Here is a 26,938-nt window from a genome sequence, read left to right on the forward strand (position 1 = left end):
ATTGAAGTTATGCCATTAGGTATCTAAATATTGTGATGCGTACTATATTCTGAGATTTTCCTCCCATTACCTCTGTTGGGGTTAATGTGGTGTAGTGATGTTTGCTGTTGTTGTACTTTCTCCAGGTTTATGAAGCCAGACTTTTTCGTCTTAACAAAGGGAAGAGTGGGGAGGTGATTACATCTGCTGAGGAGGCTGTAGATCTGCAGAAGAAGAAGTCTCAACTGAATCGTTTTTATACAACTTTAGCCCGAACAGACAGGAATTCAGGATCAGCTACCATTGAATATGAAGATTTTGGAAAGAAGAGAGACTTAGAAAACATTGTGGTACGTAATGATTGTATCTCTGCTTATTCCTAAAATATATGATTGTTTTCGCTTCAGCTAAAGCAGCAGCAGCCTTTGTGCTTTTCACTGTGTCAGTCTAGTTCTTAATTCTGCCAAAGATTGGAAGAAGTTAGAAGTTCTTTTGAATTTTATCAAATTCTGGTGTTCATACTTCATAGTAGTATAAGCTTTCTTGAACCAATGATTGAAAGAAGCTACAGTTACATCCAATTATGAATTGTGCTTGTAATTTATAAGTGCTCTAATGAAGGCAAAAAGCTCTGGTACTTTGCTGCTGTTAATTCCTCTTTCACCTTCTCTGGTGAGATTGCTGTTAATGTTGCTCAACCTAAAGGGTTTTGTTCTTTTCCTTGTATGAGTTCACCTGAAACTCTCACATCCACCCTGCAGTCAGAAAGTACCATATTATCAAGTTCATATATTTGATGAAGAGAGATTCGGCAACATACTTCTTTGAGCTGCAAGAAGACATAGTTAATGTTATGACGTCAAGTTAATTGCATCTCGTCTTCCACGGAGTCTGATTTTGCATTTGCAAATTGTGTTCCCTGATATTACATATATTTGAAAATTTCTGTATCTTTTGACTGGAATAATATGGAAATTCAGATTTGAGAATAAATTAGGTATTATCTCTCCATCTTTGGTTCTCTGATTCCTGTCATCGGTCAGGATAAGACCTACATAGTTCTAGCTTTCTTGTACGAAATTTTTAATGATTGTGCATTTAATAGGTGTCCAAAGCTCCATCTGATTTGGAAGTAGTGTTAGTGCTTATCAAGAGCAACTCCAGGGGCCTGTTAGATGCTGAAGGTGTATCGGCTGCCAGAAAGCAGCTGCAGCTTCTTGAGGTATCTCTGAATTAAAGCCTTTGTCTGAACAGTTGTCTTCTTAGGCTCATTTGTTTTCATTAAGATTAACGCAACGCATCTGAGTCTGAAAGCACATCTGAATGATTAAGATGTTGTATATCTGAACACCGAATGATTAAGACGACATTTGAATATATTGAATTAATAGATTATTAAATATAAAAAATACAATAATGTTAATAAACTCAATATTATTCACAACATAAAATTTAAACAATATAGTAATTAAATATTACATCTTTAATATATTTGAGAAAAGATTAATATAACATAATAAGACCACTAAACTAATAAAATATGAATATTCCATTATATATCATCTAATGTATCAAATTAATCAAATATTTTTAAATCCACAATTTTCTAAAACTATTGAGATTTTTTAACTGAATATTTGGATTGTACTTATCATTATTTTTTTTATTGTACTTGTTTTTTTATGGCCACAACATTAATTAATTTATTATCCTCCAATAACAATACAAGTAAAGACAAAGATAGATTTATGTCTTGAAATAAGACAAAATATACTACATCAGTTATGTGGAAAGGCTGCTTTGAAACCCACAACATATTTAGATGATCAGTTCGTCATATTGGATTCAACTGAGCAATTAATGCATTAATCAACTACCGACGAGCGCTGAAATGAGTTTCAGAGTCCATCTCAAATTTGACCATTCAGATGTTTTAAGACCCAATAAGTGGTAGAGTTTTAAGAAAAACAAATGCACTTAATGAGTATCATTTGGATGATTCAGTGTCAGACCTTCACTAAGTGCAAACAATGAGCCCTTAGTCTGGTTTGCCTTCGAGATCTTTTCCATTCTCTAAAGAAGGGAACTTTTCTATTTATGGGCATAATAGTCTAGTAATGTCTGTTCAAGACAAAGCCTTCATGACAGCATCTTGACAATGTGTATCTTTATGTAAGGTAGTTCATTCTATAGTTCTTTGTAGGGGATGCGGAAGGAGTATGCACAAGCAAGGCTCCTGGCAACAGCTCAAGCCCATGTTCTACGTGCTCATGATGAGATTATGATGGCAACTTCTCGACTACGCTTAAAAGAAGATGAGAATGACAAATCCATTGATGCCTTAGATCCAGGAGAACTAGATGCAGCCAATGTTGAATGGTCTAGCGAAAAGTTCTTATTTTTATCTTCTTTATCGAGAATAAAGGGGCAGCTTCGCTACCTGAAGGTAACTACAAAAGGTTCAGAGTTCTCTTGTGTTCTATATGAAGATTGTTATTAAATTCAGTAGTCATCTGGATGTGAATTCATATATGCTTTCAGTAATAGACATTACCAGAACTCGACATTTTGCAACTAAACTAATATGGTCTATGAACTTATCCCATTCAGTTTGTTGTCTATCTCATTTGTATATTGAGCCACTTCCATAGGAATAATATAAGTCCAAGTAGTAATACTCCCTCCATTTCAATTTGTTTGACTTAGTTCTATTTTGACTTGATACAAAGTTTAAGAAAGTAAAGGAGACTTTTGAATCTTGTGATCTTAAATCAAAAATATGTCAAATGTACCAAAATGCCCTTTGATCTTGTGGTCTTAAACATGCCATATAGAAAGTTGGAAATAAAGAGTTGCTAAAAAAGGAAAGAGACATTCATTTTGAAACGTACTAAGAAAGAAAGTAGGACAAACAAATTGGAATGGAAGGAGTAAGAAATTATTCAAAATAGGAACCGTGACTACAGTAATCAGAAGTTGCAACATATTAAGACTATGGGTCATTTGTTGGTAAGGTGCCAAGTCTAGATTCATTTCTCCTACTTCTAGAAAATATGTTTGATACTCCTGATGTTTCCATGGTATTGTTTTCCTAAATGGTCCTGAAATGTATGCAAGGAAAGAAATGATGAAAATCACTTTGAGTCTGTTTGTGCATGTATCCTTTGACTTTAGGAACAATTTTTTTATTCTTCTTTTGCTCCCCTATTTTTGCTTTTTTGAAATTTTAGAGGCGGGTACATCTATTGTCCATCATTACTTAGTCTTTTCTTAGAAGTACAAAGAGAACCAACTTATTGGTGACTTTGGATGTCTAATTGTTTGACACCGGAATTATAAAGCGGCGTCACCCATTTATATTTTAAGTTTACGTTCAACTGCTTATTATACGCATTAGCTTGTTTCAAACTTATTTTGTGTGTTCACATTCCTGTGGATGTTATCTTTCACAGGGTTTGGTACAATCCAAACAAACTAACCATCTAGCAAGTAGTGAAAATTCAAATGTAACTCGAGCCACGATTGTCGCAGCGGCTCATGCAGAAGAAAAAAAGCAACACCAAGCCATTATTGAGGAAGATACATGCCCTGTTTGTCAAGAGAAGCTCAATAATCAAAAGATGGTGTTCCAATGTGGGCATGTCATTTGTTGTAATTGTAAGTTTCTCATGACCTTGTATCCTTATTTCTGCTTCAAGTCACTGTAATTCCAAATGTACTATTTATATTACCAAGTTATATACTATTTATGTTACCAAGCATAACTGCATTTTGTAACTGAACTTCTTGGTTCTAAAAACGCTGTTGCTGGCAAGCTATATATTGTAACTGCATGCATTTTACCTAAGGATTCTAGAAACTGAACTTTCTCCTTGCTAAAATGTACTTATATTCCAAGGACAGGACTAAATAGTGTCACCATGAAAATGGAACTTTCAGTTATTCTAATATAAGATCATTTTTATTTTACTAAGCTTAGTGCATATACAGGACTACTTTCTTCTTCTTCCTTCTCCTTCTTGATTGATAGGTGGTATTCTTCCACCTTAGTGAATGAAAGTTTGATTAAGAAGATTACCCTACTGAGCAAAAGAGTATAATTTGTAAAATAGACATGTTTGAGATACATGCATATTTTTTTTTGAGGATAATATACATGCATATTCTGAGTTGATATAAGTTTAGAGCAGCTATTTTCACTTTGAAAGTATTATAGCAATTCTTTATTGCGACAATGTTAATATTGTGAGAAATATTGGAGAAAATATTATTGAATTGCGTATCTAAATTGTTACATGAAGACCCTATTTATAGACACTACATTGGAAACCTTTTCCAACTAGAATTCCTATTCTAATTCCTGTTCTAAGTAAGAAATACTTATTCCTATTCTAACACTCCCCCTCAAGCTGGTGCATACAAATCATATGCACCTAGCTTGTTACAAATGTAATTAATATGAGGACATGTGAGAGACTTGGTGAACATATCTGCAAGCTGATCATTTGACTTCACAAATTTTGTAACAATATCTCCTGAGAGTATCTTTTCTCTGACAAAGTGACAGTCAATCTCAATGTGCTTAGTCTTTTCGTGAAACACTGATTTGATGCGATATGAAGAGCCGCTTGATCATCACACACAAGTTCCATCTGATCAATTTTGCCAAAATTTAGTTCTCCCAGTAACTGTTTGAGCCAAACTAACTCACAAGTTGTTGTCGCCATTGTTCGATATTCTGATTCTGCACTAGATCGAGCAACCACATTTTGTTTCTTACTCTTCCATGACACAAAATTACCTCCAACTAAAACACAATATCCTGATGTCAAACGTCTGTCAGAGGGTGATCCTGCCCAATCAGCGTCTGTATATCCAATGATATGCTTATGACCTTGATCCTCAAAGAGTAGTCCTTTGCTGAGGACTGACTTTATATATCGAAGAATACGAACAACTGCTTCCCAATGACTATCACAAGGGGAAGTCATAAACTGACTTACAACACTCACGGGAAAAGAGATGTCTGGTCTAGTCACTATGAGATAATTCAACTTTCCAACAAGTCGTTAAATATACCTTTCAGGATTACTAAGTGGCACCCCCTGTCCCGGAAGAAGTGTAACATTCGGATCCATCCGAGTGTCAATAGGTTTACATCCCATCATTCCTGTCTCCTCAAGAATGTCTAAAGCATACTTGCGTTTAGAGATAACAATGCCTGATCTAGACTGAGCAACCTCAATACCTAGAAAATACTTCAATCTGCCAAGGTCTTTAGTTTGAAAGTGCTTAAAAAGATGTTACTTTAAATCGGTGATACCATCTTGATCATTACCGGTGATAACAATATCATCAACATAAACAACCAAATAGATACATCGACCTGGTGCAGAATGTTGATAAAACACAGAGTGATCAGCTCCACTACGAGTCATGCCAAACTCCTGAATTACTGTGCTGAACTTCCCAAACCAAGCTCGAGGAGACTGTTTCAGACCATAGAGTGACCTACGCAATCGACATACAAGACAACTAGACTCCCCCTGAGCAACAAAACCAGGTGGTTGCTCCATATAGACTTCTTCCTCAAGATCACCATGCAGAAAATTATTCTTTATGTCCAACTGATAAAGAGGCCAATGACAAACGGTAGGCATAGATAGAAAAAGACGAACAGATGCTAATTTAGCCACAGGAGCGGAAGTGTCACTATAATCTAGCCCAAATATCTGAGTATACCCTTTGGCGACAAGGCGAGCCTTAAATCGATCAATCTAACCATCTGGACCAATTTTGACTGCATAAACCGAACGACAACCAACAATAGATTTACCTGCAGGAAGGGAGACAAGCTCCCAAGTACCACACTTTATGTAAAGTAGACATCTCATCAACCATAGCCTGCCTCCATCCAGAATGAGAAAGTCCTTCACCTGTAGTCTTAGGAATGGAAACAGAGGACAAAGACGACACAAATGCATAATGGGGTGATGATAGATGATGATAACTTAAGAAGGTATAATGCGGGTTAGTATTTCAAGTAGATCGTATACCTTTTTGAAGTGCAAGCGGTGGGCTAGGTAGAGGCAAGTCCGCAGTAGGAGCAGGGTCTGGCGCATGACATGAATCATCTGGGACTAGGGTTGGACGTGGACGGCGATGATAACTTAGTAGTGGTGGCACTGCAACTGGAGATGTAGACGTAATTGTAGATCCCTCAAAGGTTGGCACAGGTAAAACTTGAGGTATGGGTAAGACCATAGAGACATCAGTATGATCAGAAGATGTATAGTAAGGCTGAGACTTAAAAAATGTAACATCAGCGGACATAACGTATCGATGAAGATACAAGTTGTTTGGTGAATGATTCCGTGGTGAGACATAAATTACTGAAATTGAGATGATAAGTATTCTAAGGCATTATCACTACGGAAAGTATGAATAGAAACACCAAACTGATTTTGTATTTCAGCAAAGAAACTTTTCAAAATAGAAAATAACTCAGAACGATCTTTCATTAAAAAAACCCAAGTACATCTTGAATAATCATCAATGAAACTAACAAAATAACGAAATCCTAAGGTGGAACTGACTCTACTAGGATCTTAAATATCAGAATGAACTAATGAAAAAATTGACTCTGAACGACCCTCAGTACTACGAGAAAACGTAGCACGAGTGTTTCCCAAGTTGACACGACTCACAATCTAATGTAGATAAACTAGACAAACTAGGCACCATCTTTTGCAGTTTGGATAGACTCGGATGTCCCAGATGTTTGTGAATTAGATCTGGGGAATCTGTAACGGAGTATGCTGTCAAGGAATTTGAAGAGGTAAGATAGTAAAGGCTTGTGATTCATTAACTGTTCCAATCATCTGTCCCGTACGACGGTCCTGTATGAGAAAAAAATCATCGAAAAAAGTTATGCTACAATGTAGGAATTTCGTCAAACGACTAACAGATGCTAGATTAAAAGGAGAACCACGAACATAAAGAACAGAGTCTAGGGTGACAAAAGATAGGGGTTTGGCTTTTCCAACCCCTTTTGGTTTTGTCTGGATTCCATTGGCTAAAGTAATAGCTGGAAGAGATTGCGAATAAACAATATCGGATAAAAGTGATTTATTACCAGAATATGATCATAAGCCCCAGAGTCAACGACCCATGTTCCAACAGTACTAGATTATGACACACAAGCAAAAGAATTACCCGTGACAGACACATCAGGTTGTGCAACCGAAACTACTAGTGGAGACGTTTGCTTATTTACACGATACTGAAGGAACTCATCATATTCTATCTGAGCAATATGAGCATTATTGGATGGTTGATTAGGTTGAGCACCATATGCTACTGGTGGAGATGACTGTTTACTTGCGCGATTTTGAAGGAACTCATTATATTCCTTTAGAACAAGAGGATCATAACTGGGTGGTGGACCATGCAAAATATGACATATGTCACGAGTGTGTCCAGACTTATGACAATGACTACACTTGGATCGAGGTTTCCCAAAACGTCCTCCCCCTCGTCGATTCTCCGTAGACTGATATGTATGCTTTTCAAAGGTTTGAGATGCGAGAATAGAGGAGTCAACAGTGGGTGATGAAACGACTTTGTGACTAGGAGGTGCCGCAAGACGAAGGAGGCGAGAGAATAGTTCATCGATTGTAGGAACTGTAGGGCTAGCTAAAATCTGATCACGCACAAAATCATTATCAGGAGGAAGTCCAGCAAGAGTAAGAACTAGCAACAATGTTTGTCTATGTTCTTGTTGTTTTTCCACATCCGTAGTTACTGGCATCAACGTGTTGAATTCCTCCATGACTGCCTGTACCTGTCCCAAGTAAGTAGACATATCGAATTCTTGTTTCTTCAAGTTGGTCAATCGAGATATCACATCATAGAATCGAGAGATAGCATTAGTGTATAAAGCACGCACCTTTTCCCAAACTGTATAACACGTTTGGAATGGGCGAAACAAGGGCATCAATCTGGAATCAATCAAACGCCATAGGAGACTACATAATTGAGCATCTACTTTCTCCCAATGTGCTTTGACTTTTGCATCTTCCTCACTAGTTTTCGCCTTTACATCTACCACATAAGTCTTGTTCGTTAAGTGATCGTGCATTCCTTGACCCTTGCACCACAATTCAACTGACGAAGCCCAAGATAAATAGTTTGAACTTCCCAATAGAAGTTCTGAAGTGATTATAGGGCTAGAATTTCCAATCCCTATATTTCTAGAACCAAAAACATCACATCCAAAAGACATTATGCTAAATTTGTCTCGGGATCAACAAAAAAATCTTGATTATTGAGATTTGATCGTCAGAAAACTCAAATCTCAAAAAAAATTTGCCGGAAACAACCTGAAAATAGCCGGAACCCTTATTTCGGCGATCGAATCTGGTCAAAATCAGAAAAAAAAATTACATAGTCAGCCTCGGAATGAAGAAGCGACTCAAATAGAAAAAAAATTGTCGAAAAAACTGGCCGAAAAAAGTCACACGCGCCGGCGCGTGGGTCTGACAATTCGCCGGCAAAAATCCTACCGGCGGCGCGTGTAGCACTGGTTTCCGGTGGGGATGACTGGGCTTTGCTCGTCGGGAAATTCCGCAGCTAGTGTTGGTGTCAATTTTATGAAAACAGTGACGAAAAATAATAATTATCCGGACAACAACTAGGTTACCGAAAAATATTAATTTTTTAAATTTTTTTTTCGCACAATTGCTCTGATACCATGTGAGAAATATTGGAGAAAATATTATTGAATTGCGTATCTAAATTGTTACATGAAGTCCCTATTTATACACACTAAATTGGAAACCTTTTCCAACTAGAATTCATATCATTATTCCTATTCTAATTCCTATTTTAAGTAACAAATACATATTCATATTCTAACAAATATACATAACAATTAGTACGCTTCAATATCAAGCTAGTTTAGATCAACTATATGAATCCTCTATGTACATTCTATTCTGTTAGACCCATTTCATTCAAATACTCAAATTTATTGTTTGAGGCATTTTAGAGTTTCTCTGACTAAATATCTTCTACAGTTCATTCTTATCCCTACAATGGCATACAAATCTACGAACATACTAAAAACATTTTTGAAAAACACCCTGATTGATGTTGGCATGCCAACATAGCTGAACTTTAATCTCTACTAGTTAGTGTCGTCTGTATATTTTTTTCTTCGATTAGGCTTCCTTCTTAGCTAAGCCTGTGTTGATTCAAGAGATTGTAGGTAAGAGTGTCTCATCCCCCCAAGTCTCGTCTGAGTTTATTGGAATCCGTATTGGTCAAGTTGGAAAATTAGTCAACCTATGGGAATTATCAAACTAGTACGCATATGAGGAGCTAGCCTCCCTAGTTTGCATAAGGCTGACAAAGTATGCAACTTTTTGGATTCTGCAGTTCAACTCGCAATTTTGAGTTCTTTGGTTATCCCTTTTGGTATACAGTACTCACGAAAGGTCATATAAGTTTTGGTACCAAAGTTGCACAATCTTATTCATCGACTGTCATGACCCAAAAGTGGTCGTGATGACACTCATCTTATCCTGTTAAGACAAGTCAGCTTAAAATCCAACTAATACAATAAATGCGGAAGTAGAACAAGAAAAGAGACTAACACCATCTAATACTGTGGGAAATCTCAAAATAAAATCCCAAAACCTGATTGTCACGGGTACAAGCCTCTAAAGTATTACAGTGGGAAAAGACATAGATTCCCCCTTGAACTTGTACCGAAAAGTCAGTTACACGCTAAACTATCATGACGACCTCTTACACAGCTCTGCTATTTAAAAGTGAATTAACCCCCTAAAGCTGACATGGCAAAATAATAATAATTTTAAAAAAATCAGCGCGTCAGAGCGTCAGATAATTATTGAAATAAAAAAAATTAAAAAATCAAAATTTCTTAAACCAACCCCCACATCTCTTCTTCTTCACACCCCACCCTCTCATATTCTTCACACTCCATTAACAAGAAACAAGAAATAAATTACTTCAAAAAGGAGTTAAATTTCGGGAGGTTTCAATTGATTGAGCTTTCGCGGACATTTTTTATTATTGAGTGATCGATTGAAAATGGGAAGAAACTTATTTTTCTATTATTCTCAATTTCTTCATTCGAAGTGAATTCTTAGCCTATTTCTGTATTCTTTCTAGATTCATCTCTATTTTTTAAAAATCTCCAAAAAGAACATGAAAAAATAACAAGTTGAAAAATATTTACAACTAAAATCTGCAACAAATAACAATGAAAACTTAGTTTCCATGGCCAATCAATGGAAGAACCTGAAGCAACCTTCTTGAGGGTACATTTTGAAATGAAAAAATTCTTTTACTCCGAAATCAACTTCAGATTGCGGGTAAATTTCCTTGGTGGTCATTGCTAAAAGTTCTTTCCCATTTTGCAATGAAGAAGATAGAATTATTAGAAAATTTTAATAATTGATTAGAAATTAATTAGTGTAAGCTATAATTAATAAAATAAAATTTAAGTAATAAAGAAAAGAAAGTAAAAAAAAATCAAAAGAATAGAATTTATGACATGGCGCTGACGTAGCGCTGACGTGTCAGCGAGTATAACGCACCACATACTATGAGAGTGGTGTTGCACATAGCAGGGTGGTATTAAATTCACTTTTGAATAGTAAAAATGTGCAATAGGTCGTCATGATAGTTGAAGCGTGTAAATGACTTTTTGTGACAAGTTTAGGAGGAAATCTATGCCTTTTCCCTATTACAATTGATTCGGAAGAAAAATACAAGTCTCAAATGACTTTGTTTCTAGAATAGAATAAGATCATAAAATAAGGAACAAGAGGGTCCGCTGAGATGACAAACGACTACCTCACAAATCTCCATAGAAAGCCTCAGTCAAGGAGAGAAGAGAGAGTATCACAAAGATACGAGCTCGTAATCTACACAATTGTAGAAGCAAAGGGTGAGCATCAACCCACACAGTACTCAACAAGCAAACTCCTAAATAAAAAGTAAGAGTATAGAATGTGGGTACTCCTACCTCTAACCGAACCTCCACAAGTACAATCTGCATAAAATCAGCTCAACCTAGCAGTTCACAATTTACATAACACATGGTTCAATAAAAATACTCCAATAATTATAGATCAGCAACACACACAATTACAGATTAGCAACATACGAGATCAAGTTCCTCAGTCACCAAGTTCCATAGAAGGCACTCACAAGTTCATAAATGATAAAGATATGCAATGTAGTGAAATGCAATGCCAAGTATTGTGATGTATGTTTGACCTAGTGATACACACCCGTTGTCTCTCCGTCCGGGATCCATGGGGGACATATCTGTTCATGCATTCGTCGCGGTGTGCGACATGTCCCTCGATAATAAAATCCATCGCAGCGAGCAGTGCGTCTCTCAGTAATAGAATTTGTAGCGTTCCTTGAATCATATATATCTATTGTGGCACGTGACACGTCCTGCAAAATTGTACATCCTTTTTAATTTCTTGTTCTTCCTCAATTCACATAACATTGTCACAATCATGTCTCAGAACCAATGCAAATGACATGTTCACACAATTAATGAGGAGATGACCATTTCCATAACAATGCACAATTCACAACAACATGATCGTGATACAACATCAACACATCACACACCAGTAACTAATCATATTGCCTTTTATTACCCGCTTTTCATAATTAGAATTGTTCAATATGGACAAGTCAACCCATTACAAAGTTTCATTACTCCTCAACACATACCACAGTGAAATACATGATTCTATATACTTAACAAGGGCCGGGAAATTCACTTGCCTCAAATAATCGGACAATCACTCCAAAACTTGAGTCTTATCCTTTGGGCTTACAAATCAATACAATCTATTCAAATAAATAATCACAATAAGATTTTGAAACTAACAATACCACACTGCTATATGTCTAGCGTAGATCCAAAAAATCACCCAACTATATTATCAAGCTCCTAATCTTGATGTCAATTAACATGTCAACTCTTATATTTTCTAAATTCCAAGCCTAGGATTAAGTTTCAATTTCTCCAATAACAATAATTTAATGATATTCATATAATACAATACACCTAATATTTAATCACATATACCAATATTATTTAAACTTGAATATTTATATGATAACCATGAACTTGATTTGTTGTTTCTTTTTCTTCTTCTTCTTCTTCTTCTTCTTCTTCTTCTTCTTCTTCTTCTTCTTCTTCTTCTTCTTCTTCTTCTTCTTCTTCTTCTTTTTCTGATTATTGTATAAAAATTCAAGTTTTAATAATATTGGTATATGTGATTAAATATTAGGTGTATTATATTATATGAATATCATTAAATTATTGATATAGGAGAAATTGGAACTTAATCCTAGGTTTGGAATTTAGAAAATATAAGAGTTGACATGTTAATTGGCATCAAGATTAGGAACCTGATTAGAGAGTTGGGTGATATTTTGGGTCTATGCTAGACATATAGTAATATGAGTGTTGTTAGTTTCAAAATCTTATTGTGATTATTTATTTGAATAGATTGCATTGATTTGGAAGCCCAACAAAGGTAAAGACTCAAGTTTTGGAGTTATTATTTGAGACAAGTGGTTTTTTCAATCTTTGTTAAGTGTATAGAATCGTCTATTTCCTTGTGGTATGTGTGGAGGAGTAATAAGACTTTGTGACGGGTTGATTGGTCCATATTGAATAATCCTAATGATGAAAAGGAGATAATAAAGGCAATGTGTTTATTTACTGGTTGAGAATGGTTTGAAAGACTCATTGTTATTGTTGTATCGCGGATTGTGTTGTGAATTGTTATGGAAATGGTCATCTCTTTGTTAATTGTGGAATATGTCATTTGCATTGGTTCTGAGACATGACTGTGACAAGTGTTATGTGAATTAAAGAAGAACAAGAATTAAAAAGGTGTACCATTTCGAGGGACGTGTCATGCGCCGCGACAAATATTATGATTCGAGGGACATCATACGTCATGACGAATTCTATTATCGAGGGACGTATCACACGCCACAACTGATTCTATTATTGAGGGACATGTGGCACGCTACAACAGATGCATGGACAAATATGTCCCTCATGGGTCCCGCAGGCAATGAGTGTGTATCACTAGGTCAGACATGCATCACAATACTTGGCATTGCATTTCACTATATTAGATATCTTTATCATTTGCGATTTAGGAACTTGATCTCGTGTGTTGTTGATCTGTAATTGTTGGAGTGTTATTATTAAGTTGTGTTATGTAAATTGTGAACTACTAGGTTAAGCTAGTTTTATTCAGGTTGTGGAGGTTCGGTTTGAGGGGTAGGATTACTTGTATCCTATACTCTTACTTTGTGTTTAAAAGTTTGCTTCCTTAGTATCGTATGGTTTGGTACTCACTCCTTATTTCTACAATTGTGTCGGTTACGAGCCCGAATTTTTGCGATACTCTCTCTTCTCTCCTTGTCTGAGACTTTCTGTGGAGATTTGTGAGGTAGTGTTTGCCATCTCAGCGGATCCTCTTGCTCCTTATTTATGATCTTGTTCTATACTAGAAACATTGCTATTTGAGACTTGTATTTTTCTTTCGAATTAAGTGTAATACTATAGAGGCTTGTACACGTGACAACCAAGCTTTGAGATTTTATTTGAGTTGATTATGATTTCTACAATTTTGGATGGTGTTAGTCCCTTTTATTGTCTTAATTTCGCATTTACTGTATTAGTTCAATTTTAGGCTGACTTGTCTTGGTTGGATAAGATGAATGTCATCACGTCCATTTTTTGGTCATAACAAAATAATATCAGAGCCTAGGTTCATAGGTTGTGTACAAGTATAGTAGAGTCTCAAGGATTGACACGAAGACGTTTGTTGCTTATCTTCGAGAGGCTATTATGATTTTTAGAAAAAATCTTCACTTCTTATCGTACATCTTTAGTCCGTTCTGATTTGTATCGCTTCATTCCATTCTCTCACTTATAGTGATGAGTCATGCGTGGTTCCTTAAGTGAGCCATTTGTGTGTCTTGATATCTTGGATGTTAGACCTTATACTAAGGTGGAAGTGATAAACTTATGAAAAGGATGTGTGGTCAGAGTTAAAATGTTCGAAAATTTGAAAGGTGATAGCTCGATGATGCATTTTGAAGATATTTGAATGATGAGGTTGACCAAGGGTTTGAGGGACTTCATGAACGTGTTATCTTTTTTTTTTGGTTAGTTACCTAGTGAAGGGAATAGTACTTGTGTGGTATAGGTAATATCTTGAGTTGTTCGATAATTGGAAGTGGAATGATTAAAATGATGGCTAGATTATGAACACATTAACTTTGGAAACTACAGTTAGTAAAGTTGTCACAATATATATGAGTTGCTTAGCAAATGATGAGAATGAAGTTGCGCCAATTGAGATCAGAATCTCTCTTACGATTTCATAGATTGAGTGTATATCAAAGAGGGTCATGATGCGACTACTACAATGATATTGATGTTTACTTGATCGGAGTTATGGAGCGTGTTACTTCTGTCATCGACGTGATCTTAGAAAGAATGCATATGATTAGGCTAGAGACGGAATGGATTTGATAATGTTTTGTAGTTATTCAATGTGTAGAAATGTGTGGGTTGTTTGGGTACAATCTTCTCGATAGGTATGATGTGTTCTAGCGGTGGATCTAACGGATTTTCATGATGTGGTACTAGTGCTATTTGGAAACGGATACGTCAATGGTCAAGTGTGAATACTAACTACTTAAAAAGTTATCACTTCTGTCACATGTTCATATAATGAGATTCCACGTTGCATTTATTTGAGAAACCAAATAGTTTGTTACTACGGACACCTGAGTTAAAACATCATATATAAGGAATATTTTAGGCTGACTTGTCTTGGTGGGATAAGACAAGTGTCATCGCGTTCAATTTTGGGTTGTGGCAAAATGGTATCAGAGATTTAATAAATGTGGTACCATATTTTAAATTTCAACTACAGGAAGAACAAAAATATAAATATGCGTCCAGCAGCTAACCTATACGTCCACTATTGGCTAATCCCTATTCCTTACTTAATTTCCGTCCAATGATTATCTCATGACCTATTATTATTTTTCAAATTGAAAAGATCACTGTTAACAGAATTTCAAATTTCAGCCTTTCAACTTATTTATTTTCAATTTCCGATTCTCTCCTCCTCCTTTTCAACACCCATCAATATACTAATAAAACAATAATATGACCTCTAGGCTCTATTTATATACATAGAGGGTACAAATTTATTCTACAGAAAAATAAACAAACTAGAAATCAGATGCCTTGATTCTAGGAGATTTGTGAATCAAGGGATGATTTTATTTGATCTAATTCCTAAACTATTTAATAGCATACCATATATGATTTTATCAGCAGTGCGCTCCTTTTTCTCCTTCGTATCCTCACCTGTTTCTCAATACCATAGCTTTGTGACAAGTTCCAAACTCATATAGCGTAGAGCTTCCTTCAAACTCCCAAAACTGCCCCTTTTTGCTGATTTTTCTCGCCCCCACACTGCGTGCTCGTGCAGCTCATCCCATTTCTTTTCGGCGACGTAGTCTCGCAACTTCACACATTTTTATGTTCTTTTCATTCCTTAAGCACTCCTCTTGGGTCTTTTTTCCCACTAATCACATTCAACACTTGAATAAGCAACACCTTCACTATAAAATTTGAAGAATAATAGCAAAATTCACATCCAGCACTGTCTGGAATTAGCTTAATTCAATGCCCATCATGTCGTTAAAAGAATGTCACCTTTCTATAATTTAAATGACTTAGTTTTAAAATTTCCTTTTTACCCTTAATGAAATGTTTTATAGCTACAAAATATCTAATGTTTTTTAAGATCACGAGTTTTAAGTGTCTTCCTTTTAATCTTAAACTTTGTGTCAAGTTAAAAGGTATCACATAATGTAGGATGGAGGGAGTATTTAGTTACAACTTATTTTTTATTCCAGAATAGATTTAGAGATCCTGGCCATTTAGATGTGGGACACTTTCGTAAGCATACGTCTGTTTACACATGTGGCTATATCTAATCCAGCAATTTAATTTGACAGTTGATATGCCCTTCTTATCTGCACTTTCTGTATTTCACATTTGTGCTAAGAATTTTGTTCCTAACATCTATTTTATCCTTGTGTGGTTTTCTTTTTTATTGTTTTGAATGCCCCTGAAATTGAGGGTTTTCGTACATTGCCAGAAGAGAATAGAGGATAACCTTCCTTTCTGCATAAACAACATTTGAGTTAACACAGCTTGGGCAAACTATTTTTTTGTGGGGTTGTAGAAAGTTACAGAACCTGCATATTCATGTAGCTTTAACTTGAATAAATGCTATAAACATTTTTCTGTTGTGTGAGGAGTGCTAAAGGTGGATACTATGCTCTAACTTTGATGGTTGCCATTGCAGGTTTGTTTGCACTGACTGAGAAGAGATTAGCCCTTCATGGGAAGCCTCAGGTTAGCTGGTTAATGTGCCCAACTTGTAGACAACATACTGACTGCAGAAATATTGCTTATGCTGTTGACAGACGGAATATGTCATGTCCATCTTCTTCTATAGCCTCTGAGAACTCTGAAGCTTCGACAAATGTCCAAGGTTCATATAGTACCAAGGTATTCTTTATTTTCTTATTCAAGACGCAAATTCTATCATTTATACTGAATTGTACTTTCCCGGCAACTTCATGTGTCCCAATATTATTCAATCTACCTCTTTCCTCCCATAATAGCTAACTTATAGCCTATTTGGCCAAGCTTCTTGGAGGCTAAAAGCAAACTCTTTTAAATAAGAAACACACTTATTTTTGAGGTTTTCGACCAAATGAAATAAGTACTTATGAGCTGCAGGAGAAGTAGCATTTCTGTTGTTGAGAAGAAACTACAAATTTCTGCCTTTTCCATGAAACAGAAGCAGGAATTTAAATTTTCAAGACAAAAATATCCTTTCCTATATTTACATTTGTCAAACTTCCCTTCATTAATTTAATACATCTTTCTTTCAATTAAATACAGACTCTTTTTCCTATTTCTTTTTTATTTCTGTCGTGTCTTTCCCCGTGTTCTCCATCTTTCTCTTCTTCTCCTCTTCCTCTTTGTAATAGCCCGTCAACTTTAAATACAGGTTTCTTTCTCCCATTTTTTTACAATCTCTTTCCTCTATCTCTCCATTTTTCTCTTTGAAATAGCAATGTCAACACTATAAACAAAATACAAGTTAATAATTTGCTCTTAACTTTAATGTTTTTCATCCTAAAAATTTTATATAATTTCTCTGTTAAATAAACTTGCTTTAATGTTGTTTTTCTCATAATTTAATACGCCAAAACACTTTTTAAAATGATTGGCCAGCACAATTGACTCATCAAATTTCGACCCAAAAAAATTGTTTATCAAAATACTGAAAGAAGTACTCCCACCGTTCCTTTTACTTGTCACAATTTCCTTTTTAAAGGTCAAATGATATGAACTTTGACTAACACTTTAAGATGTATTTATTCATCATATCGATATGAAAAAAGTTGCAATCCTGTATAGTTTTTGAATATCTAATTTTTTATTTTAAATTGTAATATAATCTAATTTAGCTTTGAAAGTTAGTCAAATTAACTCTTGAAAAGCGCTATGTGACAACCAAAAAGGAACGGAGAGAGTACTTCTCAAATGAATTGGTCAAACACAAATTTCCTCTCTCCAAAAGTACTTCTCAAAATAAGCAGTTTGTGGCACCTTGGCCTAATAGGTTCTTACTTAGTCTGAATAAAACAACATTTACAACTATGCCGCAATACCAAGCTAATTGAGGTCGGTTGTATAGATCTTCAATATCATAAATGTGTAGTAGGTCCATAATATGTCAATACACGTACTTAAGGATTATCTACCACTAGGAGCTCTCTAGTGCTTATTTCTCTAAATATTTTAAGGTTGTTCTAGTAAGCACCAGTATTTTAGTTGGTTATCATTTATATGGATTTTCAACTTCCATTGCTTATCTAGATTTTCCTAGGTTCTGGAATATATTTTATGATAACATTTTCCCACGTGATTTTAGGTCTTCCTTTCCATTTTTAGCAGTGTCAATCATTATGTTTTAAGCGAGATTCTGTCATTCTATCCTCTAAATCCGCTACTCGTACCTTCTAAGATATGTGATAGTTTTTATCTTTTTAAAATTTTGTATGACTGCACATTCATCATAACATCGCATCTTTGAGGTACTTATTTTGTGAATATGTTGGGCTGTAGAGGCCGAACATTCACTCCCATACAACATTGTTGGCGTTAAACACTGTTAAGGTCCCCGGTTATGGATCTCGTTATGGGACGCTGGAATATGAAATCTGAAGTTTTCTTCCTACGACCTATGGTGCTGGTTCGTTAAGAGAGAACCTGCGATCTCTTGAGTTTGAAGTACTCAAAGACTCGACTAATTTTCTGCTTATCGTTTCACTGAATTCAAATACATTAAATACAATACTGAAATAAGGAAAATAACGTCTACTGTCTACTAAAACTGCCTACTACAACTGAATGAGAAAGTGGAGGAATAACCTCCTTACTGCAACAACTTATAGGCTGTTGCAGTAAATAACTAAAAAACTGTAATAATGTACTACAAACACTGCTGACAGAAATAAAAAATAAATAACTTATAAGTTGATGAATTCTACTTCCAAATTTCCTTAAATATTCCATGTGTAGACCATTGGTAGACTAAAAGGGTGCTAACAAAGACATTCTATAGAACTTGCCTTTCATTGGTATCTTCCTATCACATAAAACTCTTGTGGCTCGCTTCCATTTCCACCATCTTACTTAATCCTATTCACAGCATCTTCATTTATCATTCCGTCTGATCTCACCTCAACTTCACTCCTATCTGACAAAAGTTGCAGTGCATGTATTCTGTCTCACTCCTACTTATCCTAAATTCATTACTCTGTGAAGTGCTTCTCCATGGTTCCAACTTCTGATTGACACTCTCACTAACTTCATCAATTAACTCAATATCGTCTGCAAAGAGCATGTGTCATTGTATCTTATCTTGAACACTGTTGTTTAGCTCATCCATAGAAGGGTAAATAGGTATGGCCTTGGTCTGAATATTGAGGATATTAATAGTCGAATATTCAAATAAATTATTTTATTGAATTTGATAAATAAATGATTGAGATAATGATTTGAAATGGGAAGACTGAAGAACGGAAGTTAGTTGGGAAAATTTCAAATCAAATAATACAATTGGAGTCGAAGTTCTTCCATTTTAAGTTGTATCAATCACCTTGCAACAATAGGAAGTACTTGCTATACAGAGTCAACTTTCCAATCAAATAATATAGAAATATAAACTATATCTGATCAGAATGATGGAGAAGTTCTTCCATTTAAGTTGTAGAAGCACCTTGCAACAAGAGGAAGTACTTTATAGACAGAGTCTGCTAACTTGTTAGGACTAAAATCTGTAGTTGAATCATTGCATGTTGTTGCAGTTTTGATTAGTTTTACTTTTAATACATAATTCCTTAACTAAACTGCAAACTGATAACTTGAACTGAATATGGAACTGTATCATTCATTTTAGGACAGTAGGAATTTGTGTATGTAACAACAAAAGTTGTAATGCATTTTCAATTTATAGATGATTGTTGTATTTTGATGAACGTTGTATTCTAGATTGAAGCTGTCACCAGAAGAATTTTATGGATCACTTCCACAAATCCAGTAGCTAAGGTTCTTGTCTTTAGCAGTTGGAATGATGTGCTGGATGTATTAGAGCATGCGTTTGCGGCTAACAACATAACTTTTGTGCGGATGAAAGGAGGAAGGTAATAATTTGATACCTTTTTTGGTTCTTCCAAAGTTCAAAAATAGTGGTTTTCTAGGAACAGAAGGGATCACTTATTTTTCACGATTATAGCAACCATGAGACTGAATTCATATTTTCCTGCATTATCTGAAATCTCTGTTTAAAGAAAGGAGTTAATTATAGAAAAGAGCCACTCGGCTAATTTATATACAAGAAAAATGGCCGAATTAGCCATTCGGCCATAGCTTTCTCTTCTTCCTTTCACTTTAGCCATTAATGGCTTCTCTTCCTTCTTCCTTCCTCTTGTTTTTTCATCTTCTTCTTTGTCTTCTTCTTCATCATCATCTTCTTCTGCTTCGTCATCTTCTTCTCTCTTTTTTTTCAATTCGACATACCGCAAATGTAAATCGTTTTGAGCGAATTATATATCAAAAGTATCCAATTTGTATAATCCAAACTATGTTGCTCTAGTATGGTTTTCCACAAACTTAATGTAATAAATCAGCTAAACTTCATAAACTGTCTTCCCAACATTGATGATGTCAGAACTAAGCATTAATCCACTCTTGCTTTTCTGCTTCTTCATCTTCATCCTCCTAAATGTTAGCAAGCTCCATTATTTACGTTTCACACTAATGGCATAGTTTGATTCAGCTCACTAGTTATATCTTAATTATGATGCTAATGTGAATTTTAGCAGTGTCGGGCTCATACTGAAGCTAATAGTTGGAATGAAGTCACTGCATATTCATAGTTCATTCCTAAAATCCGTGAAGGAAGCAGCTCTTGATTTTATGGCCAAATAGTTCATTTTGCATGGCTTAAGAGTGTGCTATGACACATTAGTTTCAAGTTTTAAATTTAATTACTGCGTTCACAGGAAATCACATGCTGCCATCAGCCAATTCAGAGGCCACAACAACAATGTTGAAGAAAATGGCAAAAGACATGTGAGCCAACCAGAAACTAGATCCGTTCAAGTGTTGCTGCTCCTGATCCAACATGGAGCCAATGGCCTCAATCTTCTGGAAGCCCAGCATGTTATACTTGTTGAACCATTGCTGAATCCTGCAGCAGAGGCACAAGCCATTGGCAGGGTGCATCGAATTGGGCAAGCACATAAGACTCTTGTTCACCGTTTTATCGTATGTATCTCTATCGAAACTTCATTATAATTGAATTGGAAGTCGAAACCTAACTCTGTATGGTAACTCTGTTATATCTAAAATTTCTGTTACAATGAACCAAAAATTGTAGTATTGTTTTCTAACCATCGGTTGAGCCGTCTTCTACATATAAAATGTGTCGTTTTATGTATTTCTGAAGTGAAGACCTACTTTCCAGTCTTATTTTTCAATGGTTGCCGCGTATAATACATCATTCACTGGGGGTGATTCATTAAGATCTCTCTTTTTGTTGTCTTTTTTTATAATAGGTGAAAGACACAGTTGAGGAGAGCATATACAAGCTGAACAAGAGCAGGAATATTGGTTCATTTGTTAGTGGAAACAGAAAGAATCAAGATCAGCCCATTTTGACACTAAGAGATGTTGAATCCTTATTCAGGGTGGCACCGGCACCTTCCACCGATGAAGAGGCAACTGAGAGCTTGACTCGTTTTCCACCTTCTGTTGCTGCTGCTATAGCTGCTGAGAGGAGGCTTAGGGAACAAACATCTGGTCAAGAGCCACAGGAGAATTGTTGCTGTTGAAGGAACAACTAGGATCATGATCCTACTCCATTCTTTTTTTATTTCGACATGTCAAGACCTGAATGAAGGATTCATCGGTTAATCATGCTATCCATAAGCAATGAAATGTCCTGGAGAGGAGATTGTTGCTGCTGGTAAATTTCCATTAGCAGCTTACTTTGGTCATAGTTATCTTGTCACAGGGGCATTTGGCGTCAGTTTTTTTGACATGGAGCACATATATATACATATATACACACACTTGTACGTATCTCTAAAAATTCAATAAATGGTATACCTGTATCCATAAGTTCATAAGTAGAATGGATTTAGTGTTAAAACTTAAAAGGTTTAAATCATGTATGCACATCTCTATGTTTTTTTGTACACAAGGTATAACGGTTGTAGATAAATTCCCTGCCATAATGGATCCACCATTGTATGGATAGATAGATTTATCATTTTCATGCCCAAGCCTCTATTTTATCCTTCTCTTTCATTGATTTTTGTTAACCTCCCCCTCTTTGATCTTAAATTATATTAGGTCTCCTACAAGAATTAGTCACTTGCTTGTAGTGTGAACAAACTCATTGAAAGTACATTGCCAAATGAGTTGCGTTGCGTTGCGTGTGGTTCTTCTTTACTTTGGATTAAAAGAGAGGGAACACTAATTTCTCGTTCCTTCCGTTCGATATTAGTTGATCATTTTATTTAAAAATTAGTTATTTCATATTAATTCAATTTCTTCTTTTTTTATATTAACCTTGCAATTAATTATTTTTGAAAATATTTTGTAAAATTTCAAAAAATATTTATGGAGTGAAATAAAATTGCTTTCTTACACTTTTATTTATAATTTTTTATCAAGCATATAAAAAAAGATGAATTAATATTAAAAGGAGAGAATATTAATCAATCTTGAATTTTATTTATTCAAGAGAAAAGACTCAAATATGCCATTGAATTTTAGAAAAGACTCACTTATGCTATTAGTTAAAAGTTTAACTCATTAATGTCATTATCGTTGAAGAAAAACTTATTCGTGCCATTATTTTTTAACAATTGTTTTGCAAAATTATTTTTGACACATGGTCAATTATAATTCACGTCATCAATTTTTTTAATAAAAAAATCAAATTTTTATTCAGAAATTTAATTTTTTAAATAAAAAATTAAAAAAAAATTAATTTAATTTTTTTTTCAAAATTCTAAATTTTTTTATTAAAAAAATTGATAATATGGTCGAATTACAATTGGCTACATGTCCAAAATAATTTTACAAAATCATTATTAAAAATAATATCATGAATAAATTTTTTCTTAAATAATAATGACATAAATAAATCAAATTTTTAACAAATAAAATACATAAATCTTTCTAATACTTTGATAACATATTTGAGTTGTTGATTGAAAATTGATTACGATTGAGGGACGGTGTAAATAGAATAGGGATAAAGTAGGAGGGGTTAAGAGAATTCAGAAACGGCTCTACTCGGTAGCCCGCAACCATTTTTGCTACCGCTAGCAGGCCACGTGGCATCACTTTGAAAAGCGTGCCGTTTCCAGTACCTTCCACGTGATAATGTCAGTTCAGCCACGTGGCCACTATCCTTCAATTAATATATCCCTTTCTAGATCGCCAAAAATTTGCAGCTTTTTGATTTCGATTCCCACGAAATTTGTTTTGACGGCTATGGCGTCTTTTCTCCCTCAATTTCTGATTCCCAATTCCGACATTTCTGCAACTCCTCGTTATTATAACCTTCAAATTCCAAGCGGTTATGGTAATACCTATCGAATCCGGCAGCCATTTTTATCGAATGAGAAGAAAAGTTATGTATTATGGTCCAAGTGTGGAAAAGGAGATTCCATTGAAAAGAGATTCGAGGAACAAATTGATAATTTGGGAAGCATGTCAGGTAAGTGTAAAGAAGTGATGGGTGGAATGGTTGAGTTATTGGAGTGTTTAGAAAGAGAAGCAATAATGGGAGATGATGAAGGTAAAGCACCAATGGATTACAATAGGAGAGCCCAGATTTTTGAAAAAAGTTCTACAGTTTTCCAGGCTCTAAAAAAAACAACTACCAGTAATGATTAATTGCAAAAACTAAAACTATATACTACTACTGTATTTGCATTTGTGGTTACATGAAAAATAATGTACTATCATATGATTAGTATTACTGCTTTACAGATTATTAAAACATTAGCTGCTAATATATAATAGTATTCATGAATGATTTGAAACCCATATTATTTTGACTTTTATTTTGTTCAAATTGAACACTCTGTATTAAACTTTTTTTTTTCATTTGATTATTGATGACACATCAAATTTGACGTCATTTTTTTTAATATCACATAAAAATCTAAATAAAAATGAAAAAGCCTAGCATCTTCCTATTATTTGAAAAAAATTGAAGTTTTTTGTTTGGACATGTAATTTTTTAAAAAAAGTAGTTGTGTTTTTTTTCATTAATATGAGAACTTCATAAGTAGTAACATTAATTAAAAAAAAAATTTCTGTTTATGTAATTTTGCAAATGAGCGAACATAATTAACAAAAGGTAAAATTGTATATAATAGTAAACTAATAACCTCAAATAAATAAATTAGCTAGGATTTGATTTAATTGTGCTCCATAAAACGTTTGCGAAAAATTGTCAACGCCTCTCTCTCAAATATCTCGCTCGCCACTCTCCTCCAATATCTCGCTCGCTTCCTCACTTTTTATACAAACATAAGTGTATAAAAATTGTTTCTAATTTATAAAGCAGAGAAAATTGTATAAATATATATATTTTTGTTCCCCTCTTTCCACTCTCTCAAATCTCGCTCACCACTCTCCTTAATCTCGCTCGCCACCCTCGCCTTTCTCACTTATACAAACAGAAGCGAAATGTATAAATTGCGTTTCTGTTTGTATAAAGCGTGAGAAAATTATATATACACATGCAAGTACATATATTTTCGTCCTATACACTTATAATTATACAATAAAAATACTTCACTGCTCAGTTTCTTTTGTCTTTCTCTTTTTCTCGTTTTATACAATTTTCAAATTGTATCTAATTTCTCTCTTTCTCGTTTTATACAATTCGATTCAGTTGCATATTCCTTGTCAAGTCTCTTTTGTTTTTTTCTCTTTCTCATTTTATACAAATTCAAATTGTATATAATCGTTCTATATATACACTTATAATAATACAATTCGTTTTATACACTTCGTTTTTATACAGTTCTCTGCCCAAGTGTCACTCTCTTTCTTGTTTTATACACTTCGTTTTATACAATTTGCTTCAACTGTATATGTATAGCGAATTATACAATTTTTATGTTTGCTATGGAGCGCAATTATGCAAACTTTGCTATATCATACAAATATGAATTTTTTATTTGCTATATGTGAAAGTTGCCCTTAACAAAATATATCGAAATATTAATAAATTACATATTTTCATGTTTAATTTTATAAATAAATAGTTACGATTATAAAATTTTAAATACACATAATTTCATAAAAGATCCACAAGTCAATTAATAGTAATAACGTTATTTTTAGATATAATCATTTAACATGGTATTTCATGTCATACATGAATTTTAACGTTATTTTTAGATATAATCATTTAACATGGTATTTCATGTCATACATGAATTTTATTCTTCTACAAAATTTTAAATGACAGTTTTCTTTAACAAAATTAAATTTATCGTCAAGTTTTGCATTTAAAAAAAAATAAATTAGATATTTCAAATCATATTTTTCACTATAGAAAGATTTCAAATCACATTCTCAAATGACACTAATTTAAAACCACGATCGACTTCATATATATTGCATGTTCAAAATAGGTAAGTCTCCTAAAAATATTTAAACCAAAATACCTTCAAAGTAGGTCATCCATCTCCACACGATTAGATATATATATAAGCAGCTTCGGTTCTTTTTTGAAAGTTGAGCTTATAAAATATCCCCATACATCAAATCCTAAGTTTATTTTTATTATATTTATTTTAAATTTAGCTAGACCTCATCTTTGAAGTATGTTTATACTAATGTATTCAAAATCTTTAAATCCTGAGTTGCCCTCCGTCTATTCATATGTAGGAGTAGATACAATTGTAATACCACTCTGCTCATTATTCGCAATACACAATTTACTTTTCCTTTTCATTTTCTTCTTCAAAATTCCTCCGGTAATGGATTTTGAGCTTCAAACTCAGATTTATCAAAGGAAGTGTTAATTCTATTGATTCGCATTTAAATATAAATATGATATAAAAGTATGTCATTTAACGAGTTCGAAGCCTAAAGGGTATAAAATATTAACAAAAATTTCAAAACGATATATAAAATTTTATATTAACCAAAACGGCAAAATCGCTAGAAAAACAACGATTTACTCCACTAGAAAAAGAAAAATCGCTGTCACTGTAGCGATTTTGCAAGATGTGATTTTTTTTTAAAAAAAATTCAAATCGCTACCTAGTCAATGATTTTCAATTTTTTGTGAAAATAAAATTAAGAAAATCGCTGCCTAAGCAGCGATTTCTATTTTTTAAAAAAAAAATAGGCAGCGATTTTCAATTTTTTTAAAAAGAAAATCGCAAGCAGAGATTTTATAAAAAACTTTTTTTTAAAATATGGAAATCGCTGCCTAGGCAGCGATTTTCAAAAGAAAATACTAGGCAGCGATTTCTAAAAAAAATATATCGCTGCCTTTAAAAAAAATAAAAAAAATGGAAATCGCTGCCTAGGCAGCGATTTTCTAAAAAAAAATTTAAGAAAATTGTAGGAAAAATNATATATATATATATATATATATATATTATTTTTTTTTAATTTTTGAAGATAATCACATATCAACTTAAAAAAAAAAGGTGACATGTCAAATTTTTACAAAAATATTCAAACTTTTTAAAAAAATTCACATCCATTTATAAAAAAAATTGTGTCAATTCACATGCAAATAGTGTCAAAGTCACATATTACATTTTTATTTTGTTATAAATTGATTGAACTGTAATTCACATGCAAATAGTGTAATTTTTATTTTGTTATAAATTGACTGAATTGTAATTCACATGCAAATAGTGTAATTTTTATTTTGTTATAAATTGATTGAATTGTAATTCACATGCAAATAGTGTAATTTTTATTTTGTTATAATTGACTGAATTGTAATTCACATGCAAATAGTGTAATTTTTATTTTGTTATAAATTGACTTAATTGTAATTCACATGCAAATAGTGTAATTTTTGTTTTGTTATAAATTGATTGAATACAATTCACGTGCAAATAGTGTCAACTCAGAATGTTACACTTTTACTTTGTTATAAATTGATTGAATTGCTCATTCAAATTGCATTGTAGTTTTTCA

General features: G+C 33.9%; 3 protein-coding genes across 4 annotated transcripts in view; 2 read left to right on the forward strand and 1 right to left on the reverse strand.

Annotated features, from left to right (window-relative positions):
- The window catches only part of LOC107013516 (E3 ubiquitin-protein ligase SHPRH), a 36,294-nt gene extending 14,271 nt beyond the window's left edge, over positions 1–22,023 (forward strand). The window contains exons 12-19 of one of the 2 annotated variants that reach the window (XM_027915405.1): positions 126–329; positions 1,085–1,201; positions 2,183–2,425; positions 3,432–3,636; positions 16,461–16,666; positions 19,727–19,878; positions 20,740–21,004; positions 21,295–22,023. In XM_027915405.1, coding sequence (XP_027771206.1) covers positions 126–329; positions 1,085–1,201; positions 2,183–2,425; positions 3,432–3,636; positions 16,461–16,666; positions 19,727–19,878; positions 20,740–21,004; positions 21,295–21,570 — 1,668 coding nt within the window. In that variant the 3' untranslated portion in view covers positions 21,571–22,023. Of the gene's footprint in view, positions 1–125; positions 330–1,084; positions 1,202–2,182; positions 2,426–3,431; positions 3,637–16,460; positions 16,667–19,726; positions 19,879–20,739; positions 21,005–21,294 lie in introns of those variants that run through there. The other variant, XM_027915406.1, reaches the window with a different exon arrangement.
- Positions 6,480–8,796, reverse strand: LOC114076414. Its single transcript, XM_027915407.1, has one exon. The coding sequence runs from the start codon at positions 8,261–8,263 to the stop codon at positions 7,169–7,171; it is 1,095 nt and encodes a 364-aa protein (XP_027771208.1). The 5' UTR covers positions 8,264–8,796; the 3' UTR covers positions 6,480–7,168.
- A 1,159-nt stretch (positions 22,024–23,182) lies between the features above and the next one.
- On the forward strand, positions 23,183–23,816 carry LOC107013856. Its single transcript, XM_015213736.2, has one exon. The coding sequence runs from the start codon at positions 23,246–23,248 to the stop codon at positions 23,648–23,650; it is 405 nt and encodes a 134-aa protein (XP_015069222.2). The 5' UTR covers positions 23,183–23,245; the 3' UTR covers positions 23,651–23,816.
- Positions 23,817–26,938: the final 3,122 nt, after the last annotated feature.

The sequence above is a fragment of the Solanum pennellii genome, chromosome 3 (assembly GCF_001406875.1).
Source record: "Solanum pennellii chromosome 3, SPENNV200".
Classification (NCBI taxonomy): Eukaryota; Viridiplantae; Streptophyta; class Magnoliopsida; order Solanales; family Solanaceae; genus Solanum; species Solanum pennellii.

Excerpts from the sequence above, each read along its gene's own strand:
- LOC107013856 (XM_015213736.2), top strand. The coding sequence starts at position 23,246 with ATGGCGTCTTTTCTCCCTCAATTTCTGATTCCCAATTCCGACATTTCT.
- LOC114076414 (XM_027915407.1), bottom strand. The coding sequence starts at position 8,263 with ATGTCTTTTGGATGTGATGTTTTTGGTTCTAGAAATATAGGGATTGGA.